This window comes from Myodes glareolus, chromosome 6 (assembly GCF_982192425.1).
Source record: "Myodes glareolus chromosome 6, mMyoGla1.1, whole genome shotgun sequence".
NCBI classification, from domain to species: Eukaryota; Metazoa; Chordata; class Mammalia; order Rodentia; family Cricetidae; genus Myodes; species Myodes glareolus.
The window spans coordinates 48,287,844-48,312,208 of record NC_142031.1 but is presented as its reverse complement, the minus strand read 5'-3'; the positions used below and the strand labels follow the sequence as shown (position 1 = coordinate 48,312,208).

The window sequence follows — 24,365 nt, the reverse complement described above, 5'->3', positions numbered from 1 at the left end:
AAGCAAGGTACAGGAGCAAGTGAGAAGCAGAGGCAGCCCTCCTGCTCTCATGACTCCAGGGCCAGGTCCTTCACGTCTCAGGTGTTAATGAGTGGAAGCTGTGGGGACATCTCTCCTTTGCTCGTTCCACCACATGTCAGATGAGGAATGGGGAAAGGTCTCCCTTGCTCACAACATTAGAGCTGGTCACCCTTACCTCCAACCACTAGAAAGCTCTGTTGTGCTGCCTAGGTGAGGGCCAAGGTTCACTTTCCTGAGTGTTGCAGCTGGTAAGAGAAAAGTCAGCTCTGTTGTCTGTTGCAGGTGGTAAGGGACAAGAAGTGAGGGGGGCAATTTTCTCCCTCCTACACTACCACACCATAGATGAATAGTGGGAACAGCTCTCCCACACTTACAACTTTTGGGCTGGCTCACCTCCACCTCCACATACAAATTGAATCTGTGTTTTTTAACCCAGGAGAGGTGCAGGGCCTGCTCTTCCAAGTGTTGCAGCTGATGGGAACAGAGACAACTCTCCCACCCTTGTGACCTCCAGGCTAGTTCTCACACATACCTCAGGCTTTGATGGGTGTGAGGCAGGAGGAAGGAAACTCTACGCTGTCCATGCCATCATAGGACAGATGGATGAGGAGCATTGGTGATTTTTTAATATGAGGTCTCTGAGAACAAATTGAACATGACACAGGAATTTCTACTCAGAAATAACAATAGGACTCTCTTTGTAGTATAAATACAAAACACAGAATTAAGTTTCATGACTGTAGAAGACGAGGCTTGCAAGGTTCCTTAATAGTAGATACATGCTTAAATTTTAAATTAAATGACCAGGAACTCCTTGTTTGGTAAGCTCATAGGCCCTAGGGAAGAATGTGCAGTTGTGATTGTGCTAAATGTGCATAGAATCAACATGAGTCTAAATACTTATATCTATGTTGATAGATGATACTCCCAGTCCTCATTAGAGAAGCTTCTTTTTTCAGTGGATGAAGGATAATATAGGAACTGATAACTTGTCCAAGTGTGGAGAGTAAACATCTACAAAGTGTTTAGCCCAAGATGATACAACTAAATCAAAAGATTCAGGGAATAGTGTGAAAGGGCGAGTGGAAAGAGTAGGAGACAGATGACTGGAAGGGTTTCCTGTAGCATCATGCCTTTCGAACACAGTAAGGTCCTTATACTTATAAAATCAAAACAGCTGTGGTTGTCTGCACAAGACTTACACAAGATCAAATCAGCCAACACTCTATAGTGGAAGCCAAAAGGCTTCATAAAGCCTTAACCTTGACTGAGGAGCCATTGAAAGTTGTTAGCTGCCAGAGGAGAGAGTTAAATATTTTCAGACGTGTGACCACTAGTAGGTTGACAATGGCGGGAGCAGGGGGAGAAGTAAGAAGTAAGTAAGATGAAGGAAGAAATAAACATTGATGTTAGGTAACTGAATCTTTTCCAAATTTTTATTTTAGAAGGCATATCAAACACATGGATCAAGGAAATGACACTGAACTTTCAGAATTTCTTCTTCTTGGATTTTCAGAAAATCAACCTCAAATTCAACCTCTCATATTTGGACTTTTTCTCTCCATGTACCTTGTGACTGTCTTTGGCAACTTACTCATCATCATGGCCATCATTGTGGACTCCCACCTGCACACACCCATGTACATCTTCCTCTCCAATCTGTCCTTTGTAGACATCTGCTTCACCTCCACCACCGTCCCACAAATGTTGGTGAACATCCAGACACAGAGCACAGTTATCATCTATGCAAGCTGCATTACTCAGGTATACTTCTTACTACTTTTTTCAGTATTGGACATCTTTCTGCTGACTGTGATGGCCTATGACCGCTATGTGGCTATCTGCCACCCCCTACACTACATGGTCATCATGAATACAAGACGCTGTGGGTTACTGATTCTAGCATGCTGGATAATAAGTGTTCTGAATGCCTTGTTACACAGCTTTTTGGTTCTTCGGTTGTCATTCTGTGCAGACTTGAAAATTCCTCACTTTTACTGTGAACTTGATCATGTGGTACACCATGCCTGTTCTGACACCTCTCTTAATGACATGGTGATTTATATTGCAGCCATGTTCTTGGCTGTGGGCCCCCTGTCTGGCATTCTTTACTCTTACTCCAGGATAGTGTCCTCCATACGTGCAATCTCCTCTGCTCAGGGGAAGTACAAAGCATTTTCCACTTGTGCATCTCACCTCTCTGTTGTCTCTTTATTTTATTGCACCCTCCTGGGAGTTTACCTCAGTTCTGCAGTGACCCAAAACCCACATGCCACTGCAGTGGCTTCGTTGATGTATACTGTGGTCACCCCCATGCTGAACCCATTCATCTATAGTCTAAGGAACAATGACATGAAGAAGGCTCTGAAACTACTTTTAGGGAGAGTGACCAGAAACTGACCAATGGACTTGCCTTCATAGTTGTGTACTCAAATTTGTTGAACATAGGGTTATGGCATTAGCAATTGTGGTCTTTGATCATAACTTGTAATAAAACTTAGTCTCACAATTTCCTTTAATTCCTCTGTCCATTATATCATTTCTTCATACAATTCTTTTCTTTATAAGGATTAGTGTTCCTTCTGGTATCTGTGTTTTACTTTGTCATTTCTTATTTTCTTGAATACCCATTCTTGGATCAAATCCCCTAGAAACTTTCACTGTAACCAGAAAATAACTGAGACTTTATAAGTGATTTATTTTGGAATAACAAGTGTTGACTCATTTTTCTTTTCTTTTACTAAATAGTATCCCTAGATTGTGTTCCTTCTATGGACATAATTCTGTTTGGCAGGTAGGGTATATAATTGTATAACTTCTAATAATTTGAACACTACCACTGAATCAGAGGTCAAATAAATGGTTGTAAGGAGGAGAGGTCAGGAAGAGATGCATGGATACTGTCTTCTGGATGTGCTAGGCTATTACACTCCTGAAATCACAGCAGTTTTAGTTGCCGCTACAAGACCTGCATAAATGCTCATTGTTGTGTAGTAGTTTCCTTCAAGAATAGAACCTTCCATCTTGCAGGAAAGCTCATTAAGCACAAGGTATTTGCAGGAAGGTGAATATCCAGAATGTTCTAAGGGTAGGTTAAATACTCCATCATACATCTCAACTCCTTAGGTTTAGAGAGTAAACAACTCAATAGCTTGAACAAGTCCATTGAACTGACTAGATTCACTAGACCTCTCCTGTACTCATGTATATAATCAATAAGAATGGCCAAGACACTTGGAGACAAACTATTGTCTAGAAGACTCTCAGATAAACTCAGCTGCCTAAAGGAGCTCAGATCAGCTGAGAAGCCTAGAAGAAAGCACAAGCAAAGCTGTCTATGAGGGGTTTAAAAACCAATGAACTGGAAAGGACACTCTTCAACTTGTTGAACTGCCTACAGGTTAAGAAGTATCTTCTAGGTTTTCAGCTTTCATGAGCTGTGGTGGGCTTCGATGATGCAACTCTTTGAGTCATTTCTGTTCCTGTAAGTAACTCCTCACCAATATTCCTATCAGTTACACCTATAAAAATCATTGGTTCACCAAGTTGGACTTTGGTGGTATTCTTATTTTGATCTGTCCGGAATCTGGGGTTGGTAGATGTCCTTTCACATCTCACAAGAGTGTCAACACATATACCAGTCAACATTCTAGCATGGAGGGAGAAATGGATTATTGTTCTCACTCCTAGCTGAGGAACTACAGGTAGTTGATGGTAGTTAGTGGATGGAGAGTTTTTAAAAAATCGGTGGACCCTAGAATGTTGACCATGCATGGGTACATGTCCTCACACACACTAACAAATGGACAGTCATAATTGGGCTTAGTGTGTTAAAGTAAGTTTATAAAAGCAGATGTAGAGTTATAATGGGCATACAGTAGGGGAGTATGAGAGGAGAAAGTGGTTATGACCAAAATACATTATATATGTGTATGAAAATCTCACAGAGTAAGAAAATATATTTAAAAATCTGGGTCCACAAATTTTATGTATCCTTTCTTCTTTCTTTCACATTGTTTTGAAGACACTGATTTAATGTTACTGAGAGCTGTTCTTCAATGACACCATCATCTGCCTTATAGGATCTGAAAAAGCTGAGTAAACACTGGATTCCCTCACAATTTCCTACAGCATTTCAAATTTTATTTGCACAATAATATAACTTTGATTTGTGGCCTATTGTTGAAGTCAGTGGAACCATTCATAAGTCAAAACACCTCCTTTATGTTTTGCTAAAATTTTTAATAATTCTAAAAATGCATCTTTCTTCCCACATGGAATGGGATTAGTATTTCATTTTAAAGGTGAACATATTTTTTTTGTAGTAGATGGCAGTAATAAAGAGACTCACAACAGTCTAAGCTATGGCAAGTCAGACTACAGAACAAGTACCCTGAAAGAGAACTTTTATATCATACCACCTTCTCCCAAACCTTGGGTATTATTGCAGAAAAGAGAGAAGGGAACAACAGCAGAGCGGCTTTCATCCGAACTCACAGTAGTGGAAACACAATGCCCAAGACATGAGCAAATTGAAGCCAGGCAAAATCCCAGAAATGAGTTTGGCGTCAAGTTCCACACTTGACTGCGATGGTATTGGCAAGTAGTAGCTACCAGAGGGAGAGAAGTGGTTTGCTTAAAGGGGTTGCTGCCCTTGGTATGTGGAACATGTTGCAGTGAGAAACCCCATACCCAAGAGTATATGGACAGCACAAATTAGACTACATGGATTGAAAAATAATAGAATACAAGCAAGGGAACATATATACTGGGCTTGTTGGTGTATTTGTCTGTGAGGTACTGTCTCAGTTGGTTAATATCATGTAACATGATGGGGGCTAGCTTGTTCGGATTTCTGTCCCACCCAGTACCCCACAACCGGCAGGCCCCAGAGAAAAATCAATCACACTGAGATCTCTATAAGTTATAATGCTGATTGGCCCATTAGGTCAGGCTACTTATTAGCTAATTCTCACATCTTGATTAACCCATTTTTTTTGATCTATTTTAGCCATGTGGCTCAGTACCTTTTTCAGTGGGGCAGCTTACATCCTGCTGCTTCAATGGTCTGGGCAGGAGTGGGAGGAATCAACTTCCTCCTCCCCAGAATTCTCCTGCTCTCCTTGCATCACTCCCACTTCCTGTCTGGTTTTCCTGCCTACACCTTCTGCCTGGCCAATCAGCGTTTATTTAAAACATGATTGACAGAATACAGACAATTCTTCCACAATATCAGAAGACCCAGTCAACTGTGGGCAGCACCATTGTCTAGGAAAAGAGTCTTGGACTGCATAGAATAGAGAACTCCAGCTGAGTACTAGCAAGTAATTGATCCTACATTCATTTAGTTATCTCTGTTCTTGGCTGTGGATATCATGTAACAAGTTCTTTCAAGTTCCCATGCTCCGACTTTCCCACTAATTATCTGTAATTTGATTCTCCAAATTGCCTTTTGTCAAGATTTTTTTTTCCCACAGTAATAGAAATGAAAGCAGGATGGGCTTACTCTGGAACATCTCAGCTAATCCAGGCAATCTCCCTGTTCACAGTCAGCTTTTTAGGACTCTTTTTGATGTTGTTGTTACTTAATTTTTATTGATTCTTTGAGAATTTTGTTTCATGCACCATAATCCCACTTATCTCCCAATCCCTCCATACCCATGCCTGTTCTTGTAGTGGCCCCTCAAAAGGAAAGCTAAAAGAGAATAAAAATAAGATATAAATACAATAGTAATAAAAAAGAAAAACACCACTCCTCCATCTTTCTTACTTCTCCAACTCCTCTTCATTCATCTTAGTGGAACTGGAAACTGCTATACCTCTTTGTCCAAATAGCTTTGCTTGCAAATGTTCATTGTGTAAAGAGTTGTTGGTCAGGTTCAAGGCTTCTGGCTTTGGTACACCACCCATACTGGACCCCCACTGGCATTTCTTTCTGATATCTTGCTGTTTCCCTAGTCACGGATATCCTGTGGCTATGGTTCCACAGGATTCGTCTCTTCACATATTCCAACAGGTCATAGATGGGGTAGATATCTGGGTACCGGCTTCAAGTCACGGATGTGTGCCTGGGTGGCAGCTGAGTTTGTCAGTTCAGGCTGCTGGGACCATTCCTCCAGATAAGGGGACAGCTCTCTCAGGCCTATGGGGGGGAGGGGCAAGCTTTTCCAACTGTAGTGGGTCAGCTGTCCTATTAAGAGGTGGGGTCAGCTTTCTTCTGCCATTATTTCAGATCGGGGGAAGTTCAGTTTCTGCTTTCCTGTGTGCATTGTGTGTGTGTCTGTGTGTGTGTGGTGGGGGGAGACTCTGAGTCATTGAGGCGTGAGGCCAGCTCAGCAGGGTCCTTGTACTTAGCACATGGTTCAACATATGGTTTACATGGACAACGGACATCCACACAGACCTCAGCTGCTGCAGGACTGTGGACGCAGATGTGGTCATTGGAAAGCAGCTTGGGACTGGATGGCACCGTGGCCCTGGGTGGCAATGTAGGTCTCTCAGATCTGGATGGGTCCACTAGCATGGTGGTTCCCAGGCTCCAACCTGGTCCAGTGTGGTGGTTCAGACTGCTGGCCCTCAGGAGGCTTCCAACAGGAGCTCAACATACATTGGCTGTGACAGGGCCATGGACCCAAAAATGGCCCCCAGGCACAGTTTGGGTCTGGAAGTCAATATGGCTCTGGGTGTCAGTGCAGGCCACTCCAATACATTGCTTTCTGTGGTAACAGAGCCTTGGACATCAACACAGACCCTAGCTGTTCTGGGGCCCTGGTCAATATCACCATAGTCTCAGGTGGCAGCTCAGGTCACTGAGGTTGTATGGTCCCAACAGTGACATGTCCCTTAGACTCCAAACATGTCCACAGCTGGCAGCCCAAGGCCTGGTGGTTCTTGTAGCATGACCTTTGGTCACCAACATGGCCTCAAGTTTTGGCTCATACCCCAGGCATCTGCATAGCCTTTAGTGGTGATTGGAGCCAGTGATATCAACACAAACCCTGGCTGCAGTGAAGCCACTGACCCAGACATGGCCCATGTCAGCAGGTTGGCCCTGGACATCATGGTCACTAGTGGCAGTGCAGGCCACCCAGATCATCATGGCACCAACTGAAGCATGTTCCTTGGTCCCAAACATGGCCACAGGTGGTGACCCAGAACGTAGACATTCACATGACCTCCGATGGGAACAGGTTCCATGAACATCAACACAGACCCTGGCTCCAGTAGGGCCATGGACCTGGACAAGGTCTCCAGCAATAGATTGGGCCAGGTAAACACCATGGTCATTGGTGACAGTACAAACCATCCAGATCTTCACGGTCCCAGCATGCACATCCTTTGGTCCCCAGCATGGACACATGTGGTGACCCAGAGTCTGAGCATCTGTGTGGCCTTTGGTAGTGACACAGGTCATGGATATCATCACAGACCCTAGCTGCTGTAGAACCACAGACCCAGGCAAGGTCCTAGGAAGTAACCTGGGCCCAGATGCATCTATGTCCCTGGGTTGCAGTGTAGGCCACTCAGAATTGTATCACCCCAGCTTCAGGGTGGCCCTTAGGCCCCAACAGAGTCCCAGGGGGGTCCCCCAGTCATCCATATGACCTTCGAGGTAGGTAACAGGTGTCATGGATGTCAACACAGACCCTGGATGGGGTACAGGCACAGACCTAGGCATGTACCCTGGCTGCAACTCAAGCCTGGAGAGCTCCATGACTCTGGGCAGCTGTCCAATCCAATCAGATATGGATGGTGCCAGCAGTGGCATGGCCCTTGGGCACCTACATAGCCACAAGTGGTGGCCATAAGTCCAGGCATCTTTATGGCCCTTCGTAGTAATAGGGGCATGGACATTGACAGGGGTCACAGCTGTGGTAGTGTCACAGACTGAGACATGGCCTTTGGCAGCAGCCCAAGACTGGAAGACATCATGTTTCTGGCCTGGTAAACAGACCTTCCACATCAGCCTGTTCTACACAGCCTCTGTCTCTTCAAATTCACCTCTTTCTCTAGAACATAAACCTGTTTCTGTCTCTTTCTCCCTCCCCTACCCAGCCATCCATTTGTTCACCCTAATGACACCACTCTAGATGGGTGTGTGCTTGTCCATCTCTGGCTGCTCAGTTTTTTATTATTTAGGGGCCTTGATTCCACATATTACCTATTTGGCATTTTTTTTTGCAGTAAGACCTCACAAAGCCTCAGATTCTGGGGATTGGCATGGGAACATCTTTGGGAAGCCATTGTTCTGCCTACCGTGACATAAGGAACATTATCCATAGAATGTGTTCAATGTGAAGTCTATTGGATAAAATCACTTGGAAATCCATTATATATTATTTAAAAAGTATAGGCTCCCACATACATTGATGAGCAAAATATGGCAGATGGAAATTGTAGAATTATATGATTTTTAAAATGATAAATTTTAAATTATAAACTACAAAATGCAAAATTATATGATTTTTTATAAAGCAAATACTGATGTGTGTTATTGGCCATTAGCCTTCAAGATAGCTCTTAGCACTTCACGGCAGACCCCACGCTTAGGAGTAGTAGTTTGCCATCACAAAACTAACTTAATAGTATTTTTGGAGAGTTTTTTTCCTCATATTGCCTCTTTTGAGCATTTTTTGTCTTATTGGTCTTTTTCTTGTCTATTTTGTTTTTCATGTTTTTGTATATATATTATTTTTGCTGTTGTTTTTGTTTTAGTTTTATCTGGATGATTATTTTTAAAGATAGAGAGATAAGGAGAACATGAAGTTGGGTGGGCAGGGAGGTGTAGAGGAACTAGAATGAACATGGGGAGGAGAAAAACATGAGAAAATATATTGTATCTCATTTCAATTGAAAAGATAATAGATATGATTGACAGTTGGTACAAGGAAGCCTATTTAAACTTTACAGGCTCTGTTAAATAGAACTTTTGCTTCCTTGGTTAGAGTTACCCCAAGATACTTTATGCTATTTGTGGCTATCGTGAAAAGTGATGTTTCTCTGATTTCTCTCTCTGCTGCTTTGTTCTTTGTGTATAGGAGGACAACTGATTTTTTGGAGTTGATCTTGTATCCTGCCACATTACTAAAGGTGTTTATCAGCTGTAGGAGTTCTTCGGTAGAGTTTTTGGGATCACTTATGTACACTATCATATTATCTGCAAATAACAAAAGTTTGACTTCTTTCCAATTCAAATACCTTTGATCTCCTAATGTTGTCTTATTGCTATTGCTAGAACTTCAAGCACTATATTGAAAAGGTATGGAGAGAGTGGACAGCCTCGTCTTGTTTCTGATTTTAGTGGAATGGCTTTGAATTTCTCTCCATTCAATTTGATGTTAGCTGTAGACTTGCTGTATATTGCTTTTATTATATTTAGGAATGCACCTTGTATCCGTAATCTCTCCAAGATCTTTATCATAAAGGGATGTTGAATTTTGTCAAATGCTTTTTCAGCATCTAATGAAATGATCATATGGTTTTTTGTTTCAGTTTATTTAGATGATGGATTACATTGATAGATTTTCATATGTTGATCCAGCCCTGCATCTCTGGGAAGCAGCCTACTTGATCATAATGTATAAATTTTTGGATGTGTTCTTGCATTTGGTTTGCCAGTATTTTATTGAGAACTTTTACATCGATGTTCGTGAGTGAGATTGGTTTGCAATTCTCTTTCTTGGTTGAGTCTTTGTGTGGTTTTGGTATCAGGGTAACTGTAGCTTCATAAAAGGAGTTTGGCAATGACTCTTCTGTTTCTATTTTGTGAAACACATTTAGGAGTATAGGTATTAGCTCTTCTTGGAAGTTCTGATAGAATTCTGCATTGAAACCATCTGGTCCAACTCAAGTCCAAATGGATTAAAGACCTCAATATAAATCTGACCACACTGAACCTGATAGAAGAGAAAGTGGGAAGTAGTCTGCAACACATGGGCACAGAAGATCACTTCCTATGTATAACCCCAGTAGCACAGTCAATAAGACCAATAATGAATAAATGGGACTTCTTGAAACCGAGAAGCTTCTGTAATGTAAAAGAAAATATCATTTAGACAAAAAGGCAACTTACTGAATGGAAGAAGATCTTCACCAACCCCTCATCAGACAAAGGTCTGATCTCCAAAATATACAAAGAACTCAAGAAACTAGACATTAAAACTCTAATTAACCCAATTAAAAAATGGGGTACTGAACTGAACAGAGAGTTCTCAACGCACTTAAGGTCATGCTCAACCTCCTTAGCAATCAGGGAAATGCAAATCAAAACAACTCTGATATACCATCTTACACCTGTCAGAATAGCTAAAATCAAAACGACCAATGATAAACTATGCTGGAGAGGATGTGGAGTAAGGGGAACACTCTTCCATTGTTGGCGGGAATGCAAACTTCTGCAACCACTTTGAAAATCAGTGTGGCGGTTTCTCAGGAAACTGGGAGTCAACCTACCTCAGGATCCAGCAATTCCACTCTTGGAAATATACCCAAGAGACACCCAATCATACTACAAAAACATTTGTTCAACTACGTTCATAGCAGCACTATTTGTAATAGCCAGAACATGGAAATAACCTAGGTGCCCCTCAATAGAAGAATGAATAAAGAAGGTGTGACACATACACACTTTAGAGTTCTACTCAGCGGTAAAAAACAATGACATCTTGAATTTTGCATGCAAATGGATAGAAATAGAAAACACTTTACTGAGTGAGGTAACCCAGACTCAAAAAGAGGAATATGGTATGTGCTCACTCATAAGTGGATTCTAGCCATAAACAAAGGACATTGAGTCTATAGTTTGTGATCTTAGAGAAGTTAAATAAGAAGGTGAATCCAAAGAAAAATATATATTTATTTTTCTGGATATTGGAAGTAGACAAGATTGCTGGACAAAAGTTGGGAGCACGGGGGTGGAGTGTGGGGAGGAAGGGTAGTTGGTCAGAGAGAAGGGAGAGGGGGAGGATTGGGGAGATCTTGCGGGGATGGAACGGTTGAGATGGAGGAAGGGTGGATATGGGAGCAGGGAAGATCTTAACTAAGGGAGCCAATTTAGGGTTGGCAAGAGTCTTGGCTCTAGTTGGGTTCCCATGTGTCTAAGGTATTTCCCCAGCTAGGTCTTTGGGCAGCAGAGGAGAGGGTGCCTGAACTGGCCTTATCCCGTAGCCACACTGTTGAATACTTGCATATCACCCTAGAACTTTCATCTTGAGATGGATAGAGATAGAGACAGAGACCCACACTGGAGCGCTGGACTGAGCTCCCAAGGTTCAGATGAAGAGCAGAAGAAGGGAGAACATGAGTAAGGAGTCAGTACCGTGAGGGGTGTGTCCCCCCATGGAGACGATGTGACTGATCTAATGGGAGCTCACCAAGGCCAGCTGAACTGAGACTGAATGAGCATGTAATCAAATCAGACTCTCTGAATGTGGCTGACAATGAGGGATGACTGAGAAGCCAATGATAATGACACCAGGTTCTGATTCTACTGCATATACTGGCTTTTCGGGAGTCTAGTCTGTTTGGAGGCATACCTTTCTAGACCTGGATGGAGGGGGATGGCCTTGGTCTTCCGACAGGCAGGGCACCCTGACTTCTCTTAGGACTGGAGAGGGAGGGGAAGGAGGAGGGGGAGCAGTGGGAGGGAAATGGGGGTGGGATGAGGCAGAAATTTTTAACAAATAAATAAATAAATATAAAAAATTTTAAAATGGACTGTTACTACAAAAACTTTACAGGTTCTGTTTTTCAGCCCAGATTCTAGTCTTTGCAACATTTTTCTTAATTTTTGAAACACAATTTTTTTTAAAGTTTATTAAAATATAAAAGTTTCCATTTTCGCCCCTCCTCCCAACACCCTCCCATTCCCCCCACTCCCTCTCCTCTTTTCTCTCCATCCCTAAGAGCAGTCCGGGTTTCCTGCCCTATGGGTAGTTCAAGTTCCTCCCCGCTCCCTCCAGGTCCAGGAAGGTGAGTATCCAAACAGACTGGATCCCCAAAAATCCAGAATATGCAGAGGAAACAAATCCCAGAGTCATTGTCAATGGCTTTTTAGAAAGACTTCGGGTCAGCCACATTCAGGGAATCCAGCCTCCTCCAGAGAATCTGGTTGGATCAAGTGCTCCTTCAGTCTCAGTCAACTGGCCTTGGTGAACTCTCATTATATCAGTCCCCTTGTATCAGTGGGTGATCGCTCCCCTTGCGGTTCTGATTTCCTTTTTCATGTTCTTCCTCCTTTTGCTCCTCCTTTGGACCTTGGAGGGCTCAGTCCGGTGCTCCAATGTGGGTCTCCGTCTGCATCGCCATCCATTGCCGGATGAAGGTTCCCTCTGATCTTGCCCTCCCTGCTCACGTTCTTCTTCCTTCTGCTTCTCGCTTGGACCTAGGGAGTTAAGTCCAGTGTTCCAACGTGGGTCCCCGTCTCTATCTCCATCCATTGCCAGATGAAGGATCTATGGTGATAAGCAAAATATTCATCAGTATGGTTATGGGCCAAGGCCAGTTCAGGCACCCTCTCCTCTGTCCAGAGAACAATCTGGGGATCTCTCCTTGGACCTGGGATCCCATTTACAGTCAAGTCTCTAGTAAACCCTAAACTGACTTCCATAGTTGAGATCTATTCTTCCCTGAACCCATATCTATCCTTCTTCCCTCCCCCCCTCCCAGTCCTCTGAGCATTTCCCATTCCTCTCCTGCTCCCTTCTCTCTAATCCTCTCCCTTTCCAACTACTCTCCCATCCCCCCATGCACCCGTGGTTACCTGGAACTCTTGTCTATTTCCAATCTCCAGGAGGAAAACTACCTGCATTTTCTTCAGGTTCACCTTCTTATTTAGCTTCTCTAGGATCACGAATAATAGGCTCAAAGACCTTTAATTATGTATGGCTAGAATCCACTTATGAGTGAATACATACCTTATTCCTCTTTTTGGGTCTGGCTTACCTGACTCAGTAAAGCGTTTTCTTTTTATTTTTTTATTTTTTTATTTTTTTTTCTTTTTTTTTTCTTCCCCCCACCCCCCTATTTTTTTTTATTTTTTATTTATTTATTTAATTTTATTTAATTTTTACTGGGAACCCCTACAGAATCAAGTCTCTTGCAAACCCTAGAATGGCTCTCTTAGTTGCGATATAAACTTCCCTACTCCCATAACCATCCTTCCTCCCTCCCCCTCCCATTCCCCCAAGCCATCCCCAATTCTCGCCCTCTCCCCTCTCCCTAACCGTCTTCCCTTACTTCCATCCCCCCACACCCCATGCACCTGAGTTTCCTTGGCAATCTTGCCTAGTTGTATTATCCAGGAGGATAACTATATAAATTTTCTTCAGGTTCACCTTCTTATCTAGCTTCTCTAGGATCACAAATTATAGACTCAAAGACCTTTAACTATGGCTAGAATCCACTTATGAGTGAGTACATACCATATTCCTCTTTTTGAGTCTGGGTTACCTCACTCAGTAAAGCATTTTAATTTCCATTGATTTGCATGCAAAATTCAAGATGTCATTGTTCTTTACCGCTGAGTAAAACTCTAATGTACATATGTTCCACGCCTTTTTTAACCATTCTTCTATTGAGGGGCACCTAGGTTGTTTCCAGGTTCTGGCTATTACAAATAGTGCAGCTATGAACATAGTTAAACAAATACTTTTGTAGTATGATAGGGCATCTATTGGGTATATTCCCAAGAGTGGAATTGCTGGGTCCTGAGGGAGGTTGACTCCCAGTTTCCTGAGAAACCGCCACACTGATTTCCACAGTGGCTGCACAAGTTTGCATTCCCACCAACAATGGATGAGAGTTCCCCTCATTTCACATCCTCTCCAGCATAGGCTATCATTGATGTTTTTGACTTTAGCTATTCTGACAGGTGTAAGATGGTATCTCAAAGTGGTTTTGATTTGCATTTCCCTGATCGCTAAGGAGGTAGAGCATGACCTTAAGTGTCTTCTGGCCATTCGAAGTTCATCTGTTGTGAATTCTCTGTTCAGATCAGTACCCCATTTTTTAATAGGGTTAATTAGAGTTTTAGTGTCTAGTTTCTTGAGTTCTTTGTATATTTTGGAGATCAGACTTTTGTCTGATGAGGGGTTGGTGAAGATCTTCTTCCAGTCAGAAGGCAGCCTTTTTGTCTTACTGACGGTGTCCTTTGCTTTACAGAAGCTTCTCAGTTTCAGGAGGTCCCATTTATTCATTGTTTCTCTTATTGTCTGCGCTCTGGGTTTCTGCTAAGGAAGTGGTCTCCTGTTCCTATATCTTGTAGACTACTTCCCACTTTCTCTTCTATCAGGCTCAAAGTGGACAGGTTGATGTTGATGTCTTTAAGCCATTTGGACTTGAGTTTTGTGCATGGTGATAGATATGGATCTATTTTCATTCTTTTACAGGTTGACATCCAGTTATGCCAGCACCACTTGTTAAAGATGCTTTCCTTCTTCCATTGTATACCTTTAGCTCCCTTGTCGAAAATTAGGTGTTCATAGGTTTGTGGGTTAGTATCTGGGTCTTCTATTCGATTCCATAGGTCGACTTCTCTGTTCTTATGCCAATACCAAGCTGTTTTCAATACTGTATCTCTGTAATAGAGTTTGAAGTCAGGGATGGTAATGCCTCCAGAAGTTCCTTTATTGTATAAGATTGTTTTGGCTATCCTGGGTTTTTTGTTTTGCCATATAAACTTGATTATTGTTCTCTCAAGGTTTGTGAAGAAGTTTGATGGGATTTTGATGGGGATTGCATTGAATCTATAGATTGATCTTGGTAGAATTGCCATTTTTACTATGTTGATTCTCCCAATCCAAGAGCAAGGGAGATCTTTCCATTTTCTGGTATCCTCCTCAATTTCTTTTTTCAAAGGCTTAAAGTTCTTGTCAAATAGTTCTTTCACTTCCTTGGTTAGAGTAACCCCAAGATATTTTATGCTATTTGTGGCTATCGTGAAAGGTGATGTTTCTCTGATTTCCCTCTCCGCTTCTTTATCTTTTGTGTATAGGAGGGCAACCGATTTTTTGGAGTTGATCTTGTATCCTGCCACGTTACTAAAGGTGTTTCTCAGCTGTAGGAGTTTTTTGGTAGAGTTTTTGGGGTCTCTTATGTACACTATCATATCGTTTGCAAATAACGAAAGTTTAACTTCATCCTTTCCAATTCGAATACCCTTGATCTCCTTATGTTGTCTTATTGCTATTGCTAGAACTTCAAGCACTATATTGAAGAGGTATGGAGAGAGTGGACAGCCTTGTCGCATTCCTGATTTTAGTGGAAAGGCTTTGAGTTTCTCTCCATTCAATTTGATGTTAGCTGTCGGTTTGCTGTATATTGCTTTTATTATATTTAGGTATGATCCTTGTATCCCCAGTCTCTCCAACACCTTTATCATAAATGGGTGTTGAATTTTGTCAAATGCTTTTTCAGCATCCAATGAAATGATCATATGGTTTTTTTCTTTCAGTTTATTTATATGATGGATTACATTGATAGATTTGCGTATGTTGAACCATCTCTGCATCTCTGGGATGAAACCTATTGATCATAATGGATAATTTTTCTAATGTTTTCTTGGATTCGGTTTGCCAGTATTTTATTGAGAATTTTTGCATCGATGTTCATGAGTGAGACTGGCCTGTAATTCTCTTTCTTGGTTGTGTCTTTGTGTGGTTTTGGTATTAGGGTGACTGTAGCTTCATAAAAGGAGTTTGACAGTGACTCTTCTGTTTCTATATTGTGGAATACATTAAGGAGTATAGGTATTAGCTCTTCCTGGAAGTTCTGGTAGAATTCTGCATTGAAGCCATCTGGTCCTGGGCTTTTTTTGGTAGGGAGATTTTTGATAGCAGCTTCTAATTCTTTACGACTAACAGGTCTATTTAGATTGTTCACCTGTTCTTGGTTCAACTTTGGTATATGGTACTTATCTTAAAAAATGTCCATTTCGTTTACATTTTCCAACTTTGTGGCATATAAACTTTCGTAGTAAGATCTAATGATTCTCTGAATTTCCTCTGTGTCTGTGGTTATGTCCCCCTTTCATTTCTGATCCTATTAATTTGCAAGTTCTCTCTCTGCCGTTTGATTAGTTTGGATAGGGGTTTGTCAATCTTGTTGATTTTCTCCAAGAACCAGCTTTTTGTTTCATTGATTCTTTGGATTGTTTTCTGTGTTTCTATTTTGTTGATTTCAGCCCTCAGTTTGATTATTTCCAGTCTTCTACTCCTCCTGGGTAAATCAGCTTCTTTTTTTTCTAGAAGTTTCAAGTGTGCTGTTAAGTCTCCAATGTGTGCTTTCTCCAATTTCTTTAATTGGGTACTTAGTGCTATGAACTTTCCGCTTAGCACTGCTTTCATAGTGTCCCATAGGTTTGAATACGTTGTGTCTTTGTTTTCATTAAATTCAAGGAAGAGTTTTAATTTCTTTCTTTATTTCTTCCTTGATCCAGGGGTGATTTAGTAGTTGACTGTTCAACTTCCATGATTTTGTTGGCTTCCTGGGGGTACCATTGTTGCTGAATTCTAATTTTAATCCATGGTGATCTGACAGGACACAGGTGGTTACTAATATATTTTTGTATCTGTGGATGTTTGCTTTGTTACCGAGTATGTGATCAATTTTCGAGAAGGTTCCATGAGCTGCAGAGAAAAAGGTATATTCTTTCCTATTTGGGTGGAGTGTTCTATAGATGTCTGTTAAGTCCATTTGATTCAGTACTTCCAATAAATCTCTTATTTCTCTGTTAGGTTTCTGTCTGATTGACCTGTCCATTGGTGAGAGAGGAGTGTTGAAGTCTCCTACTATTAGTGTGTGTGGTTTGATGACTGCCTTGAGTTCTAGAAGAGTTTCTTTTACATATGTGGGTGCCTTTATATTAGGGGCATAGATATTCAAGATTGAGACTTCTTCCTGATGAATTGTTCCAGTTATGAGTATGAAATGTCCATCTCCATTTCTTCTGATTGATTTTAGTTTGAAATCGATTTTGTTAGATATTAGAATGGCCACACCCGCTTGTTTCTTAGGTCCATTTGCTTGGAAAACCTTTTCCCAACCCTTTACTCTGAGTAGGTGTCTATCTTTGTGGTTGAGGTGTGTTTCTTGTAAACAGCAGAATGTTGGATCCTGTTTCCGTATCCAATCTCTAAGTCTGTGCGTCTTTATAGGTGAGTTGAGTCCATTGATATTAAGTGATATTAATGACCAGTGATTGATGACTCCGGTCATTTTTTTGGGTAATAGAGTGTATGTGTTTTCCTTCTTTGAGTTGTGCTTGTGAAGGGTCACTAGATGTCTGAGTTATTGTAGGCAGTGTTGGGAATGTTGGATTCCTTGGGTTGTGATTTTCCTTCTAATATTCTCTGTAAGGCTGGATTAGTAGCTACGTATTGTTCAAATTTGTTTTTATCCTGGAATATTTTGTTTTCTCCGTTGATAGTGAGCAATAGCTTGGCTGGGTATAGTAGTCTGGGCTTGCGTCCATGGTCTCTTAGTTTCTGCAGTACCTCTATCCAGGACCTTCTGGCTTTCATGGTTTCCATAGAGAAGTCTGGTGTAAGTCTGATAGGTTTACCTTTATAAGTTACTTAATCTTTTTCCTTTGCAGCTCTCAATATCCTTTCTTTAGTCTGAATGCTTTGTGTTTTGATTATTATATGGTGAGGGGATGTTTTGTTCTGATTCAGTCTATTCGGTGTTCTGTATGCTTCTTGATCCTTCATAGGAATATTGTTTTTTAGGATGGGAAAGTTTTCGTCTATAATTTTGTTGAGTATATTTTCTGGACCTTTGATCTGCAATTCTTCTCCTTCTTCTACTCCTATTATTCTTAGATTTGGTTTTTTTATTGTGTCCCACAGTTCCTGAATGTTTTGTGATGAGAATTTCTTGGATTTGCTGTTTTCTTTGGTCAGAGTGTTTAATTTCTCTATGGTGTCCTCAGAGTCTGAGATTCTTTCTTCTATCTCTTGTATTCTGTTGGTTATGCTTGTTTCTGAAGTCTCTGTTCGTTTACCTAGATTTTCCATAGCCAGCCAGCCCTCGGTTTGTGATTTCTTCATTGACTCCATTTCAGTTTTCAAATGTTGAACTGTTTCTATTACCTGTTTGATTGTTTTTTCTTGGTTTCCCAGAATTTCATTTACAGATTTACTCATTTCTTCAAACTTTTTGGTATATTTCTCTTCCATTTCTTTACTTAATTTCTCAATCTTTTTGTTATACTTATCTTCCATTTCTTTACGGCAGATTTTCACCTCTTGTTTAAGTTCCTCTATTATTTTCATAAAGATCAGCTTAGAGTCGATTTCTTCTATTTCTTCTGGAGTAGGGTGTTCAGTTCTTCTAGTTTCGTGATCCCTGGATTCTGGAGATGTCATATTGCCTTTCAGGTTGTTGGAGGAATTCTTGCATTGGTGCCTGCCCATCTCCTCCACTCTGGATGAAACTCCTCAGCACTTTCTGGATAGAACTCCTCAACACTCTCTGGGTAGGACTTCTCAGCACTCTCTGGATAGAGCTCCTCAGCACTCTCTGGGAAGAGCTCCTCAGCAGTGCAACAGGGCTAGCTGGCCTTCCCAGGACCCAGGAGACAAAGGGCCAACAGCAGTGGGGGAGGGAGGGGTCCCGTGGAACACCGAAGACCCTGCCGCAGAAGCTGAGGGGGGAGGGGCTGTGCTCTCTTCCTGGACAGGCAGGCTGCCCAGGCGAGCACCCACTCACCTCTCTGGGAAGAGCTCCTCAGCAGTGCATCAGGGTTAGCTGGTCTTCCCTGAACCCAGGAGACAAAGGGCCAGCAGCAGTGGGAGGAGGGAGGTGTCCCGTGGAACACCGAAGACCCTGCTGCAGAAGCTGAGGGGGGAGGGGCTGTGCTCTCTTCCCAGACAGGCAGGCCGCCCAGGCGAGCACCCACTCACCTCTCTTGAAACACAATTTTTAAAGATCACTTTTATTTGATGGTTTTGTGCATTTATATATATTTATTTTGGCCATTTTTACCCCCATCCTCCTCTCATTGCACCATATAGAATGGGCTCCAACAAGCTAACTCATGTACCAGGGATAAATCCTGATCCTACTGCCAGGGGTCCTACAGATGGTCCAAGCTTCACCACTGTCTCTCACATATGGAGGGTCTACTTTGGTCCCGTGAAGACTCCACAGCTGTCCGTCTAGAGTTCATGAGTTTCCATGAGCTTGGTTCAGCTGTCTTAAATTTCTCCAGTATAATCTTGACCTCCAGTGCTCATAAATTCCCTTCTCCCTTTCTTTGATTGGATTCCTGGAGCTTGGCCTGTTATTTGGTTATGAATGTCTACATCTGGTTCCATGAGTTAATGGATAAAGGTTCTATGTTGATAGTTGGGGTATTCACCAATCTGAATTTGGGGGAAGGTCATTTCAGGCTCCCTCTCCACCATTGCTAGGAGTCTTAACTGGGGTCATCCTTGTGGATTCTTGGGAATTCCCCTAGCACCAGACTTCTCTTAACCAACCAGTTTCTTAATAACAGTTGTCAGTGGGTGTACTCAAAACCTAAAGAAACAAGTAGCATCATGAAGAAAGGCTTAATATCTGTTGTTTATGGCTAGTATTCACTTATGAGTGAGTACGTACCATCTTCATCTTTTTGGGTCTGGGTTACCTCACTCAGGATAGTTCCATCCATTTGAATGGAAAATTCAAGATATCATTGTTTTTTACTGCTTAGTAGTACTCTAATATATAAATGTGCCACATTTTCTTTATCCATTCTTCAGTTGAGGGCCATCTAGGTTGTTTCCAGGTTCTGACTATTATGAAAAATGCTGCTATGAACATAGTTGAACAAATGACCTTATAGTATGATTGAGCATCTTTTCATTATATGCCCAAGAGTGGTATTGCTGGATCCCAAGGTAGGTTGATTCCCAATTTTCTGAGAAACCTCTATACTGATTTCCAGAGTGGCTGAACATGTTTCATTCCCACCAGCAATAAAGGAGCATTCCCCTTACTCCACATCCTCTCCAGCATAAGCTATTATTAGTGTTTTGAGCATAACCATTCTGACAGGTGTTAGATGGAATCTCACAGTTGTTTTGATTTGTTTGCATTTTTCTTATGGATAAGGATGTTAAACATTTCCTTAAGTATCTTTTGGCCATTTGAGATTCAGAAAACATATATAGATTCACCTGGAAAGTCAAAATAGACAAGATTGTCTGACAAAATTGGGAGCATGGGGGTGGGAAGAGAAGGGAGGGTGAAAGGGGAAGAGGAGGGGATAAGGGGAAGGGTGAGGAGAACTTGAAGGAATAGGATAGTCAAGAAGGATGAAGGACAGAGATGAGAACAATAAAAGAGATATCTTAATTGAGGGAGCCATTGCCAGGTTAGCAAGAAACCTGGGTCTAGAGAAATTCTCAGGAATACACAAGAATGACTCCAGTTAAGACCCTAAGCAATAGAGGAGACGGTGCCCAAACTGGCCTTGCCCTGTAGTAAGACTGATGAATATCTTAAAAATCGTCACATAACTTTCATCCAGCAACTGATAGAAATAGAGGCAGAGACCTGCATCAGAGCACTGGACAGAGTTTCCAAAGTCCAGTTGAAGAGTGGGAGGAATGAGAATATGAGCAAAGAAGTCAAGACCATGATGTGTACACCCTCCAAAACAGTCTATCTGAGCCAATGGGAGATCACCAACTCCAGCCTGCCTGGGAAGGAGCAAGCATAGGCCCAAACTAGTCCCTCTAAATGTGGGTGACAGTTGAACGACTGAGACAGACTGAAGGGCCACTGGCAGTGGCACCAGGATATATCCCTAGTGCATGTTCTGGCTTTTGGGGAACCTATTCTCTTTGGATGAATACCTTAATCAGTCTAGATACAGTAAAGAGGGCCTTGGACCTTCCCCAAGCAATGTACTCTCTGAGGAGTGGATGGGGATTGGGTGGGAATGTATGTGGAGGGAATGGGAGGAGAGAGGGAGTGGGAACTTGGATTAGTATGTATAATGAAAAAAGATTGTTTTGTTTTTTTAAAAAATAATAAATCCTTTAAAGAGAAAAAAGTATCTAATTTTAGAAAAAAAATGTGTAAGGGAACCTGAACACACTCCATAATTATATGATGTCTCATAAATAATGCCATAATGCAATTTTTCTATTTGCTTAACAAATAATACACCCCATGCTATTTTGGAAAAAGAACAATGAAACTAATTAACATAGGACTCATGGTTTCACATCAAGGAAAACTCCCTATTGTTGAATAGAATTGTTGTGCATCTGAAGCTACTGATGTAACACAATGCTTTGGTGACCTGAGACATATTTATGTCAACTTTCATAGATTTAAACTTTGGTTGAAATTTTAAATCAGGATGAAGTGCTGGTAGGAGGTTAAAGCAAGAGAGTTCATGGGAAAGGAACAATGACTAGTCATCTGGGCTTTTAACCTACTCATTTGAGAACAGGCAATCTTCATGACTGTCTTTCTGTGCAGAGCAATGTCCCATAGGGAAATCGTGTGCTCCTGGGCTGGAATAACAGGAGGAAAATATTCTCGAAGGAGGAGCTGTGTCATCTTTGAATGTCTCCCCAGTGTAGTCTTTCTGATTTGTAAACTTGAACTACACATTAATTTTCTCATTTTGAAGTCCTCACTCTGCCAGGGGATTAATATTTCTTTTTGTCCTGCTTCAAGTGTCAAGTACAGCTTTATTTCTCCACCATCAGCCCTTCAAAAGGAAGTTGGGGTTTGATGCACAGACCTACCTTTCAGAGTTCCATCCAGGTGAGTCGTGGATCTCTGCTGGCATTGCAACAAGAGTTCAGAAAATAAAAGAACAGAAAATGTATATGAGAGCAAAGTTAGCCTGGCCAAGACTGGGAGATGCAAGGGAGACTTTCTGAATTGGATCTGGAATGCATCGATCCATGAAGCTGAAAAGAAAATAATCCACTGAACCCAGTAATTGGGGTGAGAATTAATCTTTAAGTGATAATTTTGGAGGAATAATAAAAAGGATGGTTTTATGAACTCATAAAATATTTCCTTGTAAAGGAGAACTTATATTCATGGGCTCTGGAAATATATACAGAGTACTATATGCTATTTTTATGGTAAATATAGTGTCATATTTATAAGAAAGATCCAAATGCATAATGTTTGCACAAATCTCACCATGCATTTGGACACTTCTGTGCAAACAAAAAGGTCACTGTAGCAGACTAAACTTTTGCTAATTTGTATCTATAAATATAACTTGGACAGAGTATTCTTTTAGTGCTTGCAGTCATAAGGTCTTCAGGGTTTAATTAGACAAAAGATGTTTATCAGTGTAATAGGACAGATTTGCCCTAGTGTTATGATGGGAGGAGTCTGTGCAGCAATTCATTTCCCTGTCCTCTCACATCTGCCCTCTGCTCCCCACCCAAAGAAATAAAACAAAATTTAAGAGAAAAAGGAAAAAATTAAAAATTTCATCAAGGAAGCTTCAAAACACAGTGAATTATTCTGTAAACCCCTTCGTCTCTATATCTTTACTTGCAAGTATTCATTGCATAGAGTCATTGGTCTGATCCAAGTGTTTTGTTTTTTACGACTCTGTTGAAGCTGGATTCTCACTAGGAATCTTCTTGAATATCCTGTACTTGCCTTGTGTTGTGGAGATCATGCAGCTTTGGATCTGTGGTTCAGGTTCCTTCATATGCTTCAGTTGATTATAGATGGGGTGGATGTTGGGGTGGGCCAAGTCATAACCCTGGTTCTGGACCTGGGCAGCAGGTTGGTTTGCTTGCCAGTTCTCCTCTGTCCCCATCACCAAGGTGAGCTCTCCTGTAGAGACCGGGCTAATTCACCTTTTGTAGTAATGAACAAGGGGTGGGGCCAGTTGTCCCACTTGGAAAGTCCATTTTTTAAAGTCATGGAAATGGGACAGAAATATGGTTAGGGTAATTTCTATCAAGCCTGATGACCTGAATAAAGAACTAACTACTACATGTTTTCTTTTGACAATGTATGTCACACACACACACACACACACACACACACACACACACACACACACACACACAATGAATGAACAAGTAAAACAATATAATAAAAATGTTTAAAAGTCATGAAAGTAGTAGAAGGAAGAATATTTGGAGGAAGGGAGCCACAAAAGGCTAAGAGAAGGGGTTGGGTGATGTACTGAAATAAATTGTACACATGAAAGCAGATATTACAATAGAAATCATAGTGTTGTATATTTAATGTACAACAATAAGCTGTTTCTCAGAACAGAAAATAGAGTGTGACTTTAATGAAACAAAGATGATATGGCAGTGACAATTTGCCTAGTGTGGGCAGGTGTAAGGGGACAATGTTTTTTATTTATTTCATGTCTATTTTCATGACGAAATACTCGGATAAAAGAAGTTTAAATGAGAACCAGGTCCATCCATCTTAAAATTCCATGCTACAATTCAGTATAGCAGCAAAGTCACACTGACAGAAGTTCAAAGAAGCTGACCATATCATATTCACTATCAAAAGCAAAGGGTAATTAATGGGTACAGGATGCCCTTGGCCTACTCCTCTGTTACACAGTTCAGAACACCCCTGTGTAGGAAATGATGCCATTCCTAATGGACACATCTTTCCATATCAACTAATAATCAAGACAATCCCCCATAGACATATCCACAAGCCAAGCTGATCTACTTAACTCTTCAGTTAAGATGCTTAGCTCAGGTAATTCTAAGTGTGTCAAATTGACAATTGAAAACTAAGCATCACAGTATTTACAGGCCGTCACTACTGTGTGTGTGTGTGTGTGTGTGTGTGTGTGTGTGTAGGGAATATTGAGGGCGATCTATTCAAGTCTTGAGCAAATTGCATAGGCCATAATCCAAGGCAGTCTGTGGAACAAAGTTAGATGTACTTCATTTCAAGGAAGAGGGTCCATGGAGTCAATTTACTAATGTACAAACATAGCAATACCTGTGTCTAGAAGTTTCTGCACCAATGAGATTCTTAGGTCTTTTTTTTTGTATTTACCATGATGGAACAATACTGTCACACAGTTAGATCAAACTTCTTTTCAAGTAAATTTAGATAGGGGGCCTCACTATTTTCCAGGTTATCAAATTCTCATGTTCATGATATCTTCTGCCTCAGTCTGCTGTGTCCATGATTTCATGATAACTTTTATAAATGTTCTCCCTCCCACTAATTGATTTTACTGCATTTACTTTCATGTCCAAATTAAATAATTGCAAGAAACATCTTCCTTGAGGCCTTGCAGGTATGTTCATCCTTGTATGAACAATCCCAGATGCATTCTTGGGATCGATGTGTCTTCCTTGGTGGCTGTCTGAATGTAA

The 24,365-nt window shown here is 41.3% G+C and overlaps 1 protein-coding gene across 1 annotated transcript; it reads left to right on the top strand.

The window, feature by feature from the left end:
• Window positions 1-1,482: 1,482 nt before the first annotated feature.
• Window positions 1,483-2,442, top strand: LOC125403983 (olfactory receptor 7A40-like). The gene is given in 1 exon segment (XM_048439613.3): window positions 1,483-2,442. A coding segment is annotated over 1 exon segment (960 nt).
• Window positions 2,443-24,365: the final 21,923 nt, after the last annotated feature.